General features: G+C 37.0%; 1 protein-coding gene across 1 annotated transcript; it reads right to left on the bottom strand.

Annotated features, from left to right (window-relative positions):
* Positions 1 to 6,726: 6,726 nt before the first annotated feature.
* On the bottom strand, positions 6,727 to 15,587 carry LOC117943986 (sodium- and chloride-dependent GABA transporter 2-like). Its single transcript, XM_034870477.1, has 15 exons — positions 15,489 to 15,587; positions 14,208 to 14,409; positions 13,776 to 13,910; positions 13,043 to 13,183; positions 12,850 to 12,934; positions 12,636 to 12,768; positions 12,389 to 12,523; positions 11,418 to 11,521; positions 11,180 to 11,304; positions 10,978 to 11,090; positions 10,280 to 10,417; positions 9,646 to 9,748; positions 8,740 to 8,840; positions 7,893 to 8,063; positions 6,727 to 7,370 (listed from the first exon to the last, which is right to left on the bottom strand). The coding sequence occupies exons 2-15, from the start codon at positions 14,401 to 14,403 to the stop codon at positions 7,206 to 7,208; spliced, it is 1,845 nt and encodes a 614-aa protein (XP_034726368.1). The 5' UTR covers positions 14,404 to 14,409; positions 15,489 to 15,587; the 3' UTR covers positions 6,727 to 7,205.
* Between the last annotated feature and the right edge of the window lie 3,407 nt (positions 15,588 to 18,994).

Here is an 18,994-nt window from a genome sequence, read left to right as displayed (position 1 = left end):
ATTCTAGCATATACCTTAGTTTTGTTTATGTCTTTGGTTAGCATGTTTGTAACTTGTAACTGGCAGTAGCTGACAAAGCTACAATTACAGTTTGTTTTTTGCTCTCTTCACTGGAAGTGCTCTCTGCGCTGGAGGTTTCAGGTTTCTTTGCTGGTTTTTGCGCATTCAACAGTGATTGGTACAAGGATCAGTGGCGTACCTAATCAAGCTTGCCCGGCATGTGTTTGAATCTCAGATTTTAGGGAGGTGCACATACATCTCCCCCTTCAGATGATGAATGTGAAAACACCTCTCTGGTGATAAACATTTCACAGATCCAAAGTCAATATGAGTCAGTACGGTCAGGTTCAAAATTTTAAGGGGACATGAACACAAGAAAAACACATGTTTTGGTGGAGGGGGACTTTTAAATGAAATGAAAAAAACTGATGGCATTTATTTGACAAATATGTTGTTCTTTATGTGATATAATGTTTTATGATAATGACTTGGAGTTGAGAAATTCCCTGATGACACAAGTTGTACCTTGTTGACTTTTGGCAATAATCAGGCATTGCTGTGGGCCTTTGTATATAATAATAATAACAAAATCATTCTAATAATGAGATGAAAATTATTTGGGTCACCTTTGGAGAACCTTACATGGTTAATAATACTCCACCAGAGCTTTGCCAGCAGACACTATGTTCCAGCCATTAATGAGGACATGAATCATAACAAGGACAAAAGGACAAAAATCATTACACCTCAGTATTCAAATTTGATAATTACACTGAATCAATGGAAAATATAATATTCACATATTTGCAAAAAATTACATAAAGCTGAGGAGTACTCATCTTCTTGGATGTGCCAATGGAGGAAGCCCAAAAAAGAGCCTATAATCTGACTGCAAACTTTACCTCAGACAGCTTAATATAACATGTGTAGATTGCATTTGCAATGGGTGTGGTGATGCAAAGTACTGTTTGTACTTGTACTTGGTCTACAGGTAGAGACGGGCAAAATGACCTGTGGTGGTGTACATTAGTCCTGTCGTTAACTACATGGTAGATATTAATGGAAAGCTAATAGTTGTTTTTTTTATTTAGCTTAGAAATATTTCCATGTGTCTCTTTGGGAATTCCATACTGATTATAACCAATTGTGGATTGTTATTAATACTTTTCATAATGTGTTTTTGTAATTTAGCATCGTGGTAGGATGGCGTTGAACTAATTTCACAGAATTTATTACAAATGTTTATTTATTTTTTACCTGAATATGGAAACCCTTTTTCTTTTTATTCTTTTTGTTTTGTCTTAAGAAGATTACACATTTTGCCCTATGCTACATTTGATGGAAAACATGTGCAGTATTAGTATCAGTTATATATCTGTAAACACTTAATGTTTTATTGTAACATTTATTTCCTTTGACATTTCTGATGCATTATTTTAAAAATGATATTGAATGAGGCACTCAAGTGTATTTTTTCTGATATTTTTAGGAATATTGATTTCAAATGGATGGAGTACTGTTTAAGCGGACCTTTGAATATTTCATTATTTTTCAATTGTTCTGTGTATTTACATTTTTTTGTTATACTTGTGTAAAGCTGAAGAATTATCTTCTAAAAGAATATGTTACATATTAAACAAACAATAATGCAAAATTTGTGTGTGGAACATGTTGAAGTGCACCTTTATTGTCACAGTCCTCTGCACTATACTGATCATTTAAAACTATAATTTCACAAAATAAATAATGTATAACTTCTTCATAACAGAGTTCAAAAAGTGTACAGTAACTGGAATGTGTGTGTTATGCGATGATGAATATATTAAGTGTTTAAGTTTATGTCAGGCACTACATTTAGTTTGTTGTTTTAATTTAAAAAGTACATACCTTTTCAGTGACACTCTGGTTTCAGTAATTGATGTCAAAGTTAACATATCAACTGTGGAGCTGTTGTTGCCATGGTTTTTCTCATATGGTGTCTGTCAGACTCTTTATTTCCATGGAAAAGAGAAAGGAGCAGAGGAGGCTGAAAGTGAGGAAATCTGAAAAAGAAATGTGGGAAACCGACAAAGGGAATAAGTAAAGAGAATTGACTTTTATGGAGACACCTTTATAGACATTGAAGCAGGTGTCATACTGTGTATCGGGATAATCTCAACTGTCAAGACTGAAGGGATAATCCCTAAAGGTCAATTTTGTTAAAACATTTAACATAATTCTAACCAATACCCAAAACCTCTTACCACTCTGGTACAGCCTGTGGAGTTTAAACTGTGTGGATGACAAAGAGTTAGGTTTGCTTATGTGGGTTAATGAATTGCATCAGTAAAGTATAGCAGTACTGTGAATTAAATTAAAGAGTTCACACAATGGTAATTAATGAGCTTATGTTAATCATTTGACAGAGTAGTGGACACAAATCATTTAGTTATATAAGTCAATTATTTATGGAAAAAGTCAGCAGGTTCCAACTACACACATTTCTCACTGAATAAAAACTGTGTTCATGACCCATCGTGGTGATCTGTCATAAACGTTCTAGTCATCATCAATTTAAAGGGGCACTCCACCAATGTAACACATTAAGGTACTCATTATGAGTAGTAATGTTCTTTTCTCTCTCTTTTTTCAAGATTGTCCTTGTCAACTGTCTGAACATGTACACATTATAAAGCCTTTTGACAAAGGAAATATGATTTGGGGCTTTAAATAGCTTACTTAGTTTACTTCAAAAGTAACAAAATGATTAAATGCCACAAAAGAAATTCTCAACATCACCTGCTGTTGTTGTAACAAGCTGATAGCTGATAGTTTTGTGATTTTCTCAATCTGCAATAATCAGACTAATATTCTCCTCGGCTTTTGTTCATTTTTCAACAAGGCTTGAAATGTAATGCCTGGCACTGGCACTATTATACTGTTAAATATTTGCCATTACATAAAGGAGGACATCTAATGGCACACATCTAACAAATGTCAAGATTATTTCCATCAAACCATAATTTGACATTCTTCAGAAAATGACTGTATTTATTGAATCTTCAACAACCCAAATAAGAATGTTGACAATAATAATATAATTATTTCTAATATGTTGATATAATTGAGTTCATGAGTTATCTCATCAACAAGGTTGTTGTGGAAGTTTCCGTTGCTTGCCTCACCCAGCAGAGTTGGTGTCTTCCTCCAGGCCTCCTCACAGTAAACATTAGCCTGCAAATGTATCCAGTGCATCCCTACATTTGTTATTAAGGCCTCTGTATGCCGCTCCTCCTATCTTATCTGAGCAATTAATAAAAACAGAGCCGATGCTTGTCTCAGCCGGTCCCTCAACAGAGACGCTAAACACATGCAGGTGTCCAGGACAGGCTCTTTGAAGAAAATTACAGTGTATGCGCCAACAGCATAACAATTAGGGTCAGGTTATCGGCAGGAAATAAAGGGCTACATCATGAGATAGATTGCCTATCGGGTAGGGAAGAAGGGTGTAATTACATGTAATTAATCTCCCTGTGAGCTGTAACATTTTATAGACTGGTGTGTAACATTTATCCTTGGTTATGTCCGTATTTCCCACCAGCAGAGCATGAAGCAGCAGTGGCTTTCATTTACAAATTTACCTCATCATACTGTACACTGTAATGATTCAAAGACATGTTTCACTTCTTTGTAGACATATGGAGGTGGCAACAACTGCCTGCATAATCTGAATGCTTTCCAAGGGCCAAGAGAGGATCCAACTTGTTTAAAATTATTTCTTAAAAACAAAAAAGGATAACCCTTGGTTTTTCACTATTATAGCATAAATTATGTGGGAAATACTGAATGCTTAAATGATAGTTGAAATCACATGCAGGTTCCAATGCTCGTCAGATGTCAGGGTTACTGTGTGGACGTTGACCTCAAAGGGGTGGTATAGCACCAGAAATGTAGAAGTCTTTGCAGGGTTTACACTGCGGATATAGCCTGATTACCAGTGTTTACCATGCCTTTCTACCCGGACAACTGACATTTTTTCCACTAAATTGTCACCAACAGCCCAACTGAACAGCCTCCTTTCTGCACTTGTTCTGCGTCCTTGCTCATTTTTTATTTAACCTTTATTTAACCTTTATTTATCCAGGTAAACTGTTTGAGAACCACTTCTCATTTACAAACATGACCTGGCCAAGAGGCTACAGAAATAAATAGGAACATACTGTACAACTTTACATAGTCAAACACATGACACATAAAACAAGCAACTTTCATGGCTCATCTCCTGGTAATATTAACTAAAATTGCACTGGACATCTAGTTCATTAAGTTCTGTTCATCTAAATGTGTCATAATTTCAAGGATTTCTTACTCAGATCATGTAGGTCCCCTTTTAATGACCCCGTTTTCCCCCAATAATTTCATGTTGACCTGCTCTGCTCTCCTGGCTCCACCGTGGTGTCAGGTTACAACCTGTTGACATAGTCATTAAATATTATAATATTAACAATATAAATATACAAGAAGTAATGGTAGTTTTTTGGTAACCCAGTGACTCCAAATCTATAGTAGCCTACACTGGACACATCTTGCATAGACCTCTTCATATTACTGTAGATTTTAGTGCTTTTTCTATTTCATAGATATATTTTTAACGGTAGATTTGGGATTTCCTTGACGAGTTTTCATGTAATGTGACGAATCGACTACAAGTTAATACCATAAAAATATTTTCACTAACAATAGCAAGTCAACATGAAATTATTGGGGGAAAACAGGGTCATTAAAAGGGGGACTCCATATCAGGATAGGTTGGGGAGCTACATGGGTCCAACAGGACGCTGCTGGATCCAGAGTGAATGGCGACTATCCAACTTTAAACTAACTCTACCGCATAGGGGAACCCCCTGGCCAGTGGTTCTCAACAAGTGGTGAACTTCCAATCAAAAGTGCTGTGGAGGACATGCGCTACACATAAAAATAAAAGTTGGGTAAAATTTGTTGAACGCTATAGCTATCTAGTGGGCAGGTTTCATATTTCCGTGAGTGTGACTGCCGCCCAGCGAGCTTGTTAAGCCTGCAGGCGCTTGTGGAGTTTAACTCCCAAAAGGCAGTTAACTTGATGGATAACGAGACCGTTTTGAGAGACCTCCAGCTTACAGCGGGGTTTTTGAGCACGACTAGCCGAGCAACGAGCTAGCGGCCAATGCAGGCGCTAACTGGCTGTTGCATCATCATTTATGGAGATTCTTAACTCTGAAAACGTTGGTGCAAATTGTCAAGTCACCATCGATGTTTGTAAGTCTGTCTAGATTCGAAATCTACACAGTTCTTTCTAGTCTAAAACTTTTTCAGAAATTAATTTAGAGATTAATTAGATGGCGAAAATTGTAAAAGTGAGTCTATGTACCGGAGAACTGACCCTCGTTGAATGCCGAAATGAATGTTGGGATACGGGTGCTTCTAAGTTTATACAAGTTACCAAAGGGGTAAGCCCGGCTTGACAAAGCTTACCTTCCATGAAGCCATTTTAATGCCGTTAGCATTCCCTTGACGGCCATTAATTTTGCCGCCACTTTGAGAGCGAATAACTTTACATTAGAAGCGTTTAAAGACTCTATTTATCCATTGTTTATTTATAAAGAAACATTACTATGTAAAAAAAAAGGCTCCATTATCGTGCAGCTCACGTTATGGCAGGCGTTTTTGTAAAAATGACAATTTTGTCATAACCACGCAACTTACTGTCGAATAGTAGAGGGATTACCTAACAGTACAGGATAAGCTTGCAGACAGTTTTGACTTATATAAACAGTTTAGGTCTAATTACTAATGTTTACTAGCATTTTAGTTAGCAACAATTAGCCAGTGCCATGTTATATCCTTACATAATGTATACCTACGCTCTTCGTCTCTGCAAGATTTGGAATGAGATATTTGTATGTTTATATGTAATATTTGGATTTTTCTTTTCTTTTTTTATATATGGGTTTGATGTATCTTTTGGGGTTAGATTTTTTTTGGTGGTCAGAATAAGCATCTATTAATAGACCAATTGTATCTATATTGCTTAGTTGCTGTGTAAAACTAATGTCCTCTTGGAATTTGTGTTAGTTTGTCTGTGAATGTTATGTTGTAGTGATATTATGTTGTCTGAGTGAGCAAACCAGTCTCCTATCTGGATATTTATAAAGAATCTATGTGTACATATTGGCATTAAATAATTATCAATTATTAGCCTACACCTTAGCTGCTTTCATCCACAGCTTCAAGTATGTAAGGTGCATACATGCACCCCAAATGCTGCCAACAGATTACCTACTGTCAACATCCACAAGACTACTTCAATTGCAAATCACAAATACAGTACTTCACAGCCCCTTCCTTTGAAGTCCAAACAAGATTGGCTGGTTAGACTTGTTTTCAGTGTAATTTTGCAGTTGGACTAAACTACTTTTTTTTTTACAATATTCTCAGAATTCACAGATAGGAATAAAATGTTAAAGTGACACATTGTCCATAAGGTGCATAGGTTGAAGACCTCATTGCAGCAGGAAATTCATTGGTTTCCTAGGGAGGACGTTTTTTGCAGAGACCTGCAGCGCCTCCCAGAGGACAAATCTTGGAATAGGTGATGACCTGTATTATAGGTGTTAGATTTGTTAGGGGTTCTTGTACTACTTACAAGGTAAAGTAATAATGTTACAGAGTAAGAAACCAATTAATGTGAAAACGTGTATTTCATAAAGAAGTTGTGATATAATCTATTCAAAAAGTACAATGTACTTTACAAAAATCACTCTGTACATTTGAATAAGAAAAATAAAAGGTTTTAGGCAAATTACACTTTTGAAATGGGGTGCCTGGGGTGGAAGGGAACAAGAATTCTGGGGAAAGATGGACAACACTGTTGCTATGAAGTACTCAAGGTTAATTTAGTCTTTTTAAAAGAAGCTTAGTTATCAAATACCTAACTGTAGGTAAAAATAATTGAACAGAAAAGCATGTGTTTGTGTGATGTTAATAGGGACTAATAAGCACTCTTCCAAAACTATTCCAGTGTGATTTTTTAAAATCATCAACAACATAAATCAGATACACAGTATATTTACATTCACAGCCTAAAAAATCAGATCACAATTGCTATTTTTGGCAGTTTGGCTGACAAGTAAAACTGCTTGGAACCCGCACTCCTCAGGCTTATTGTTCCAGTACTTTCTTGTTGCAGTTTAGACAATGGATGATCTCTGAGATCTTTTGCCTTTGTCATTGGGTCTTTCTGTTGTGGACAGTGTGCATAATCCTGTGAAAGTCTGAAATGCTTCTTTATTTAATGCCTTTGTTTGCATTGCAGTAGGTAAGTCATGTGCTGGAGTGGACAGAACTTTCAGTCTCTGTGTAGAGAAAGAGATAACAGTTTGCCATTAAAGTCTACAGTCTGTTAACTGTGGTAAAATAACAAATCTGCTTAACTATAATCATGTTTGCCCCTTTAAACACCAACTTTAAGTAAGGGACAGGTCATGGGCTCAATATCAATAACAACTACAATACAGTTGATGTACAGTTTTTCTTCACATAACTACAGAGCACACAGCATGCCTAAATACTGCATAAAAGAGCAAACACCCCAAAAGTTTCGGCTTTTTCAGACTTTTTTTCAACCACAAAGTTTTACATAGTATACATCTGCATAGTTTGGAATTTGAACCAACCAGCAATCATAGTTTGGTAGAATTTAAACTGAAAACCGTCCGAAATTATTTTAATACAGTGAAACTAAATTGACAATACCAATACACATGCTCAGTTATCATGTTACAGACCCAAAATTGTGGTATTCAGAAATTAATTTAAACCTTCAAAGTTTTCTATTTTTTACTTTAGTTCGTAACAGTAATTACGTGTGACTGTACCTGGCTCAGCGTTCCTGGAGTAACACTTACAGCATACAGCATCCAAAAAGGAACCATAAGTGTTGAAGAGAGAGTTAAAAATCCCCCAATGGCATAGCCCCACCAGGGGTATTCATAAGTGTTGTTGAATTTCAGCGGAGTATATTTGACCAAGGAGAAGAGAAATGTGCACTAAAAAAAACACAAGCAGAGAGAAGACAAGCCATGGAACTAAAACTGATCCGATTATTCATACACACAGAAAAGAAAATTCACAACTGGCTATTGTCTATTTTCATTAGACTCTAGAGTTCAGGTAGCTTCACACAAGCGTACACATCAGCCATCATAACCTGTTTGCACAGTTTCAGCTCCATCAAGCACCAAATCTTCATCTTTCCAGAAAACATACAATGGCCATGTATGTTTACAGTTCTTTATGAAATATTTTATCTGTTTATAGCAATACAGGAATGGTCAAAATGTTTGAACTGAGAAAGAAAAGAAAAATGGAGAATCAACTGAAGTTACATCCCTCAACTGCTGGTTTTAGTTGTTGTTTTGTTGCAAAACCTTCAAAAGAATTCAGAATTTTGGTTTCATCTTTTTCCTAAAGATGGTGACAACTTCAGATTAAGACTTTTTGCCAAAAATATTGCTTATTTAAATTATAGCTGTTGATGAAAGATATAAAAAAACAACATTGAATAGCCTTGAGTTGGAATACAGCACCCCATCACTGGTACCGTTCTGGTCCCATTGACACTACTGACTACCTTTAGGACCGATGCCTTTGGCAGCGGTCAAATACACTCTCTTGTTAAGCATGATCAATGTTACAAGGCATGCCTACATCTCCAATACTTACAGTACAGATAGCTGGCGTGAAGTACTGCCAACAATATTTCATAAAAGCCCAGGGTCGATACCCAATCATGTCCTTTATATTATCATACTGACGATCTGCACCTGAAGACAGTAAGTAGTGGTACATTAGCATTTTGGTCATTAAGTCAAATATTCAAATCTAAGAATGTTCCCATCAAATCCAAAATGTTCCCAGCATTGGATCATTTTTAATACAGCTCCTTAAAATTCTGCCTCACATACTTGGGATCTCAACTTTGATTAAAAAAAATAAAAAATAAATAAAGCAATGTCTACTTGTGAACCATCCCAGGTTACATACTGTATGTAAACTAACATATGTTTGCCTGTTCTATTTTCGTATTTTTCTTCTTCTTTCCTATGTTGTTAACTGTCTTGTGACCCCTCAGTTGTGGAACCACTGGTTTAACCCTCTGAGGACAAAAGACAAAAACAATGTTTGACAAAACTCCTGCTCAAAAAGCGTTAATACAAAATTTCACTTCAGACAGTTATTTTCTAATTTAATCATGTATAACCTAAGACTTTGGTAAACTTTTTTTAAGCACCAAAACAATTTGTACAGCAAATCATAAGATACTTCAGTATTTTCAAAAAGCCATTATCAACATTTCAGCTTTAGCGCCAAATCATCTCTTTAACATTGCTCTAGAAAAAATGTGGGTCTGCCAATACCTAAAGCTGTATTTGTTCTAAAAATTCTGAAATGAAACACATGGGGATCAGTTACATGCAAATACCTTAAAAAATGTTGATTTCAAAATATATTTCAAAATTCCCTTGGACCTCAGAGGGTTCAAAACAATTTGTCTGTACAGCATAAGTTTAAAAAGAGGGATCAAGCAGTGGCTTCTTCAAATTATATCAGGTTCCAAGTAGTCCTTACCATAGATCCATCCAATGCAGACAGATTCAAGAACTGCAAAGAGCATGAGTGTCATCCCACTGCAGGCGTAGTAGTCAAAGAGCTGGAAGATATAAAGGCCTCCCTGCAAAGGACAAGAAACTGACTCCTTTGGTAAAAGTGCATCATCCACACTCTTGTGGGTGGCCAATATGTCATCGTAGAAGTATTTACCATTTACAGCAGATAATATATACAGATTAAAATACATTGTAAATGGAGGCTTATTTGATTAACCCATCCGGTTGTCCTCAGGTCCAATATGACCCATTTTCTAAAAGTTTTTACATCAGAAATTTGGATTTCTATCAAAGAAAAATGTCCAAACAATTAACGTAGATGATTCCCTATGATGCTTTTGACAAGTAACATAAATGATGAGTTTCCCAATTTCTTGGAATTTGGCAGTTTTATTCAATTTTATAGCATTTAAAAAGAAAAAACTGATAAAAGAACGTTGAAAAAAGTGACAAAAATGATGGAAAAAACAAAAACAACAAAAACATCCGGAAAAGGGCAGAAAAAATTGTTTTTAATTTGGATCGAGAAAAACAAAAAGTTGCATAGTGGGCGGGATGACAACACGAGGGTTAAATAAATTAATATCATCACTCACCTCCATGACCATCATGAGGCCAGCAAAGAAGCTTCCAACAGAAATGGCAAGAAGGAGGAGTTTACGACGACAATTGTTTTGAAAGAAGTCGGGATACATGTCCGAGATGGTTGTGACCAATGCCTCTTGACATACAAACTAGATGGATAAAAGAAAAAGTGTTGTTTTAAAGTTCTCATAGTGTGCTCATTTTCAGGATCATAATTATATTTAGATGTTGTATTAGAATATGTTTACATGGTTTAATTTAAAAATAGAAACATTTTTGTTGTACTGCACATTGCTGTAGCTCCTCTTTTCAACCTGTGTGTTGAGCTCTTGTTTTAGCTACAGAGTGAGGCATCTCACTTCTGTTCCATCTTTGTTGGGAATTGTACATGCGCAGTACCTAGGTAAGGTCTACTAGATAATCAGAAGCAGAGTATGAGGATGTGCCATTCTAGCAGCTAGGGGAGCATTGTAACGTGTGTTACAAAGGGACGCAGGTGCTGCTGGATTAAAATAGAGCTGTTTGGAGCAGTTTGTGAACAGTGTTTTGTGTTTTTCTGTTTTGGGCTTTTTCACTTTGTAAACCTATAAAATGCACAAAAAAGCAATGACACACGATAAGGGGAAAAGCCAAAAAGCATAATATGAGCACTTTAATGCAATTGTGTCTGAATCTAGTTATTACTTTCCAAACAGACTTGTAGTCATACCTCACTATCTAATCCTAAGAAGAGGATCATAATGAAGAAGAAAATGGCCCAGAGCTGGGGAAGTGGCATCAGTGCCACAGCACGAGGATAAGCGATGAATGCCAAACCTGGACCTGAAAATGTACATGAAAGAAATTGTCATTTTTCCTTTCAACATTCAAACAGTTTCACTCTGGGTTTCTGCTTTAAAAACCTTCCATACCTGATTCAGCCACCATTGATATATCCACACCTTGCTCCTTTGCCATAAAACCGAGCACAGAAAAGATGGCGAAGCCGGCTACAAAGCTTGTTAAACTGTTTAACAGGCACAGGTAAACACAGTCTCTGTAGGGGATGTATAGAAACATTTGTAAACCTGAGCTCTAACCTAAACTACAGTAAAAACTCAACTTCATCGTGAATTGAGTACAGTTTGTGCGGATGAAAGAAATTCAAACCTGTAGCAGTTGTTGCTGTACTTGTTGTAACTTCCTAATGATGTCAGTACACCTGTGCAAACTCCATAGGAGTAGAAAATTTGGCTGCCAGCATCCATCCATACCTGAGGGATTTGAATAAGTTTATGTTCAGTTTGTGACGATGCGTTGGCCAAGTCACAAAATTGTCATACTGAGAGTATTTGCATAATGTCTAATTATAGTTTATGAAGTTGTGTTTGTCTGTGTGTTAGCCCTTTGTTTCAAAAATGGTCTTATCCACCTTTAGGCTATGTTCCCCTTTGAGTTCAGTTTATGATAAATAGGCATAGCCTGAGTTAAGTTATGTTCAGTTGTCATCTTTTATAGGCCCAGAACTGGGTTTTGCATATTTAGAAAATTCATTTTTGTGTTAATGGAGTGGCAGTAGCTCAGTCCGTAGAGAGCTGGATTTGGAACCGGAGGATTGCAGGTTCAAGTCTGTGTACGGACCAAATTACAGAGTGTGGACTGGTAGCTGGAGAGATGCCAGTTCACCTCCTGGGCCCTGCCAACCGCTCAGGGTGCTGGTCTAGCATTGGCAGCCACTCACCCTGACATCTCTCCATTTGTGCATGATTAGGTTCTGAGCATGTGCGTGTATTTCAGTCCTGTGTGCAGTAGCCTAGTGTAGGGGATCAATACACAATATAAATCATCAATGTTATTATTTATTTAACAAAACGTATTTTTGAAAATCCAACCGCGACTCCTCATCTCCGAGCATGCTAACATTCAAAACTAAGACACTGTACATGAAACACATACTTGCTAAACATCAGAATGTGAGCATTGACACTATGAGCATGTTAGCAGGCTGTTCAGCTCAAAGTACGCTGTGCTAATGTGCAGCCTCACAGAGCTGCTAGCCTATAGCTGCAGACCCTTGATCTTGTCTTTGGTTATATTCAAGCACTCAAAGCACTTCGTTTAGGGTCAGGGAAATGTCATACCTCCGGATCAGTGAGGCGGGATGGGTCTGGGTAGAGGTAGAACATGATTCCATCTTTGGCCCCTGGTAATGTAAGACCACGAACAAGCAACACCAACAGCATAACGTACGGAAATGTGGCAGTGAAGTAGACCACCTAAGACAGAACCAGCAACTTCTGTATTACTTTTTGAGGTCGACTATTTTAAGAACAGTTTACAAGAAATACATATTAACAATAATAATTAAATTAATTAATAGCACTCTACCTTTCCTGTGGACTTTACTCCATTCCAGACACAGAAGTAACACACCAGCCAGGCAAGAAGAAGACAAAGGGCCAGGTCCCAACGAACATTGCCAATTTTCTCAATGCCACTTGACAGGCCCAAGATTCTCCTTCTGTAAACATGTTTAATGAGGAACATATAGAACCAAAAAACATTGCGGCTATCATGTTATCCTTTTAATAATGCCACTTACTCCCAAAATTCTATAACTGAAGAAGTGCCATTTCCATACAGGTGTAGTGGGGATGTTTGATTGTGACCATGCTCAAAACAGCCATCTTACATATAAGAATAAAAAAGGTTATAAAAACAGATTAACAAAATGAACACATCACACAGCCTATGTGTAGCCTATGTGTCATTGCTGAAAAATGAAGTATTGGTACCTGTGTTCCAGCTGTTGTTACAGCTCGCCCATGGAAGCACAGACCTGAAGGATGAAAACAGGTAGAGGAACGTCCAAGCCAGTATAATGATGTAATACACCCCAGTGTACAAAACAACCACTTGGCTTCCATAACCTAAGCCTGTAGAGAGATGTCAAATTTTAATACCATAAAAAACAACATTGCTGTTTGTCCAAGTCAAAGGTTCACGGCTGAAGCTTATTTAAGGCTTATCTATTAGATAAGAAACTTTATGTCGTCAATCTTTGTGCTATACGTAAAGGAGTGAAATTATGATAAAATTATGTCCAATTTATTGTCCTGGGAGCAGATATTTGTTGCGAAAACAGTCTCCTGTGGTTTGCCTTTAGCCTTTCACACACTTTTGGATCCTTTGTCATTATTTTTCTCACACAGCCCCCCGGTGTTTCTTTGTTTGGGTGGCAGCAGCCTGCTATGAGGACCAGCAGCTGAAAACGCAGTGTAAGAGGTAATGTAAACGCTGCAGACCAGCCTGTAGATTTTCCTTTTGCTAAGCGTAGCACACTACTGCAGCTAATTCAAGTTTGTGTAGCTAGCTAGAGCGTTGAATCACAGTATGTCATCTCACAGGGATCCCCCGATGGTCTGTTCATTAGTGCTTGTATTAGTGAATTAGTGTGCTTATATGCAACAACATTAATTAGCTGTTACACAAAATTTTCTTAAATATGAAAAAACTGTGAAGACTCACCCTCAAAAAGAGGGCAGATTTTCCTCCAACATGTTATTCCACCCTGACTGGTGTACTGGCCCAAAGATGTCTCCAGAAAGAAGAGTGGGATTCCACAGGTAAACAAAAACAAAATGTAAGGAATGAAGAAAACCCCTTTAAAATAAAAAAGAAATATCTGGTTAAAATATTGATTAAATGGCATAAATTTGTGCACACTCAATAATGACTATACAGTCTGCGAGAAGAAACAGGTGTATCATAGGACAATCATAGTCACTAAATAACAATACTGCCATAGTTTTAGCATGTCTCATTTTTAATCGCAGCATTTGCAGAATGTTGTCCCACCAGCTAATAATTAACTAAACCCATTCTTAATACCTGCCAGGGCAGGCTACAACACAGTATTTTTTACATTATATACACCTGGCCACAGCAACAAAGATGTACCTCCTCCATTTTTGTAGCAAAGGTATGGAAACCTCCAGACGTTTCCCAGACCGACAATGTGTCCGGCCACTGCCAGGATAAACTCAATCTTATTGCCCCACTGCTCCCTCTCCTGAAGTTTGGGTTGAGTATGTCCTGGTCTGGTCCCAAGGGCCATCTCATTCAATTGTATCTGTGTGTTTAGTCTTTGGTCCATTTCAACCTTTAGTAAGAACTGAATTAGTGCATGTCAGTGTGCCATACAGTAGATGATATAAAGTTGTTGTAAGGCCATGTCAATTACTGCTCATAGGGATCCTTTCAGTACTCTGGTACTTAGATTTTAGATTTTTCACCTCTTTTATTTTTGTTTTGTTTTTGTTTTGTTTTTCCAGGGACAATGCATATGGATAAAATGTGCCAGTGTTAGCTAAAGTCTAGTTTTCAACTGTTGTCCCTTGGCCGGATGTGAAATTAGTAATTAAAACAACCACAAAAACAAATTTAAACTTTTCAAATTTTGAAACGGCGAAAGCAAAACACAAACAGCTAAACAGGATAAAGAGCTTGGAGCAAGGTAAACATTGTGCAAAGTAGAACATGTGAAATACAGGCAATAAATACAAAACAATGTCTATCAAAGGTATATGTCTTGTCGGGAAATATCCCAATGTCCCATGCAAAGCTAGAGTGCTTTAGATCACACCTAATTTTGGTATTTTATATGTTAAACTACAATGTGGCTTTGAATCTAGATAGTAAACAACAAGAAAGCCATTAAGACCGCTCACATAATTAGTTACAAATATTTTGTAATAAAAAGAATTAGGATCTCCTTTGTACATTTTGCTGTTGAATGTTTTTTTTTTTGCTTTTTTCTTTTTGTCATATCTGTAATTGTTATTTCATGTAAGATTGCAAGGTGTTTTTTTTATGTATCTGAAACTTGCACAGCTATGCACCATGTCATTTTAACATTTGAAATATTATCCCAAAAACAGTTTAAACATGACATCATAAAATACATTACCGAAGACAAGAAGAGACGCAATCTGACAAACAGACAACAAGCCAAGCAAATGAGAGAAGTAAAGGCAACCATGCAGTAGCTGATGGCAGGTCTGGTTGCTTTTTAACCAAGTTGTAAGATTACATACAAAAGCATAGTAAGAGTTCTTATGTCTTAAGTTGAACTGATTCAAAGATTCCCATTAATACCATAAATAACAGTAAAACTTAAGCTAAAATGTAATATATTAAAATCTAATCTAATAATGTAAAATTTGTCAAATACATTTTAACCTGAAAGATGCACACTTTGCCTTTTGCAGCTGAAGTGTTTCCTCCTCTGACAGTTGTTTTCTGAAATACAACACCCGCCAATCTTCCATTCTTGAGTAAAATGGGTTTCAGTGAGGAGTGGCCACTGAGACTAACTTAACCAGTCTTTTCTTTAGAAACCAATGGAGCAGGGCACACACACACACACACCCACATGCACGCACACACACACAAACGCACATACATAGCTTAGCATCAATCTTGGTTGTCTGTTTTCCAGATAAAAAGGATAACAACTTGGGGGGGGGGGCTTTATCTTGGAAATATAAGATTACATGCAGCACATTTGTTTCCTTCTTGTTGTTCTATGGACTTTTTCAACACTGAACTTGGTATTTGTAAAGTAAGTAAAGGATCTTACCTTTCCCACCAATGGTTTAACACAGTAATATAAGTTAGCGGAAAGATTTCTACACATCTTGCAGACAGAATTGATGCTAAAACACTGCATATAGTGTTAGGTTAATGGTCTTGGAAAGTTAACATTTTGTTTAAGTTAGCAAACAGAATTCTATGTATGGATCTAGCAGACAAGACATGAGTGATGCCAAAAGTATCCACAAGTATCATAGGCGATGTCAGATATGACTGAAAAATGGAAGAATAACAGATTCTGAATCATAGCTAATATCATAATTGTACCACCATTATCAGAGGAGCTACAGCAGGTGGTCTCACCTTGTTGTTCTCTCTCTCCCTCCCTCTCTCTGTCTACCAATTTTTTTCTGGTCTAGTGATGGAAAAAACTGAACAGTTTACTTAAGTAAACTATTATATGTGATCAATTTAAACTCACACAATTGATTATGGAGCATAGATGATCATCACTACGGCTGTTTTGCTTTACCTCCGTCTTTGCCTTTTGTACCTTGTATTACCCATTGTACCCACCAGTACCTTGTTTGCGTTTTTGTCCCCTTTGTTTTGTTGGTTGTCGCTGTCTTATATAACTTCTTTTGGCTGGTTATGTGTCCCTGTGCTTGACTTAATTTGTTCTGTCATCACTTTATTTCACAATACCATTAATACATAAATAAGGTGCCCCACTTAATGAAACAAATCAATAGTAATATTTCTAATATTTGTTGGCTCAGTTGCTACAAAGCTGCATTGTGGAGCAGAGCTGCTTTATTAGAAAAATTGTTTTTAAGCTTCACTTTCAACTGAGTTTAAAGGCTTGGGCAGGTTTTCCCTCCCTTTATTCATGTCACTTTGCATAACAAGGGGAACAAAAGCAGCTAAGCAAAAGATCAGATTTCCAACAAGTCCTTTTTTATTTGGTATCTGGTGCTCGTGTGGAGTCTAGTGGTAAAATAAAAGGCAATTTCAGATTTTATGATATTTTATACTGATGCTGATGGATTCTTTGTAATACTGTTGGAGTTTCATGAAGAGGTTACTGCAATGATGATGATAATGTACTGGTTCATTGAACTTTTGTTAGGATCCAGTAAATGTTGTAAGCTGTGACTTCTATCAGTTGGTGCAACATCTTTTGTATAGTGTTAAATTGCAGATAATTATACTTTACAATTAAAGTTGAACTGGCAGATTGAACTGGAAGTGTGTTAAGGAAAGCTTATTTTGTTTCAAAAAAACCAATGCAGAGGTTTGTGTTGGAATTTTCTTTAGAAAAGGATCTTTGGGGGAAATTTAATTCCCTGCACGAAAAAGGAGATAAAGCAGCTGTTATATATAATTCTTGTTGTGTAAATTTATAGGACGAAACAAAATCGTCGACTAGAAAACAATTCAAGCTCTGGCACAGCACCACTCAGAAACTCTGAAGACCAAACTCCTCAATGCGTGCCTGGTTCTTATTGAGAAGGTATTGAACACATGTTTATGTTTGTATCTATCTTTGGGTTTCACGCAGTTCATATTTGCCAACATGTGCCTACAGTCTAGACTAACAATGTTCACTTTTACTATAAAAGTGAATAGCCGACGCTCAGCAGTGGCCTGTGTGGCTATTAAGACTCAGCTGTAGCTATATGTTGATTTTCAAAAGGCCGTGGAAGCGGAGATAGAAGGAACAGGCCGAGCTGTGGTGCTGAATCTGGCACAGACTACAAATATCTTTATTCAGCAGGAGGCCAATCTTGCACTAGATGCCATGGTGGAAAACTGCAGCGATGGAAAGATCTTGACCACTCTGTTGAACACAGGGCTGATGTAAGAGAAGAAAAGAGGCAGCATTAATTTTATGAGCGGAAGCGTTGAAATGAAACAGTCACTTCATTTGTTTCTCATATTTTACAAGTGCTCACATCGCATCTGCGCTCTCAAGTCATATTCTACAAGTGCTCACATCGCATCTACGCGCTCTCACTTTTGCACCATATTTACCTTCATATAAGAGGGAGCATGGCGCGACACCTGCACCAGCTGGCTGACAGCCTTGGAGCAACTTGCATCTTGACAGCAAGAAGGAACTTCACCAAGCACTTCCTTACTGCTGTCTCTAAAACCCCAATAAAAAAACCAAACCGTAACATTCCTCCACAGGCACCATGGACATACAATGCTCCAGGAACTGTCTCTCAACAAGGACTTGCTAATGTTGTGGACAAACATTGTTCAAGAAAAAGATATACAATTATTGGACATGTTCTTAAAGGCGGCTGCACATTGACAGATCCGCAATCCTAAATATATATTGCTTTCCAAATTGTTATTGTCGCTAATGTTTCATGAACAAATTCATTGTCTTTTTAAAAAAAACGCTTTTTGAGTTGGCTTAAAAATAAAATGCAGTACTGAGAATACAATACAATAACGCACACACACACACACACACACAGACACACACGCACACACACACTTTATAATTTGCATCCATATCATTCTTTTAATTTCATCTGCTTAATCAACATTTATCAAAAGCACACCCACATAAATGCCTTGAGTTAACAGGTGATGTTTAAATTACCAAAATATTAAAGTGTATTCTAGCTTCATATTATATAAAGCTTATTATACATTTTATTCACGAATAACCCGATAACACTGGCCTTCCTCGCTTTTCAAATTTCTACCTCCTCGACTTCCCAATCCTCTCGCCTATAACCTGGATGGAAATCGTGAATAGATTTTTTAAGGGTTGCACTTCAGGCTACGGCGTCGGTTTTGGAGGAGGATCCATGCCTCCAAGCATAGCAACGACGTAGACGTAAGCCAGAAATCTTTCTAAATAGACCTTGAGTCTAATAATAAAAGCTATCTATATATCTATTTATCTATCAATATATTTGACACAAAACATTCAGAGAACTTTTAGAGATCAACATGCAGATAACCTTTAGAGAACCTTCAAAGAATTTTTTTTGTGTATTTATACATATATTAGTTCTCTTCTAGTTAGGTTTGCATGAGGAAGACTAGCCAGCTCTTCTTGTTGTACCCCTACTCCCAGCACTCAGTGCCTTGTTTCAAACAAGGTGTTATCCACACAGCAAAAACCGTAT

Source organism: Etheostoma cragini, chromosome 4, assembly GCF_013103735.1.
Source record: "Etheostoma cragini isolate CJK2018 chromosome 4, CSU_Ecrag_1.0, whole genome shotgun sequence".
Taxonomy (NCBI): domain Eukaryota; kingdom Metazoa; phylum Chordata; class Actinopteri; order Perciformes; family Percidae; genus Etheostoma; species Etheostoma cragini.
This window is presented reverse-complemented; position numbering and strand designations above follow the sequence as displayed.

What these genes read in the sequence shown, in the direction of transcription:
- LOC117943986 (XM_034870477.1), bottom strand. Translation starts at nt 14,403, where the DNA reads ATGGACCAAAGACTAAACACACAGATACAATTGAATGAGATGGCCCTT. An exon ending in CCCGCCTCACTGATCCGGAG is followed by an intron (nt 11,522 to 12,388) that starts GTATGACATTTC and finishes CAAATCCCTCAG; the next exon opens with GTATGGATGGATGCTGGCAG. An exon ending in TACAGCAACAACTGCTACAG is followed by an intron (nt 11,305 to 11,417) that starts GTTTGAATTTCT and finishes CATCCCCTACAG; the next exon opens with AGACTGTGTTTACCTGTGCC.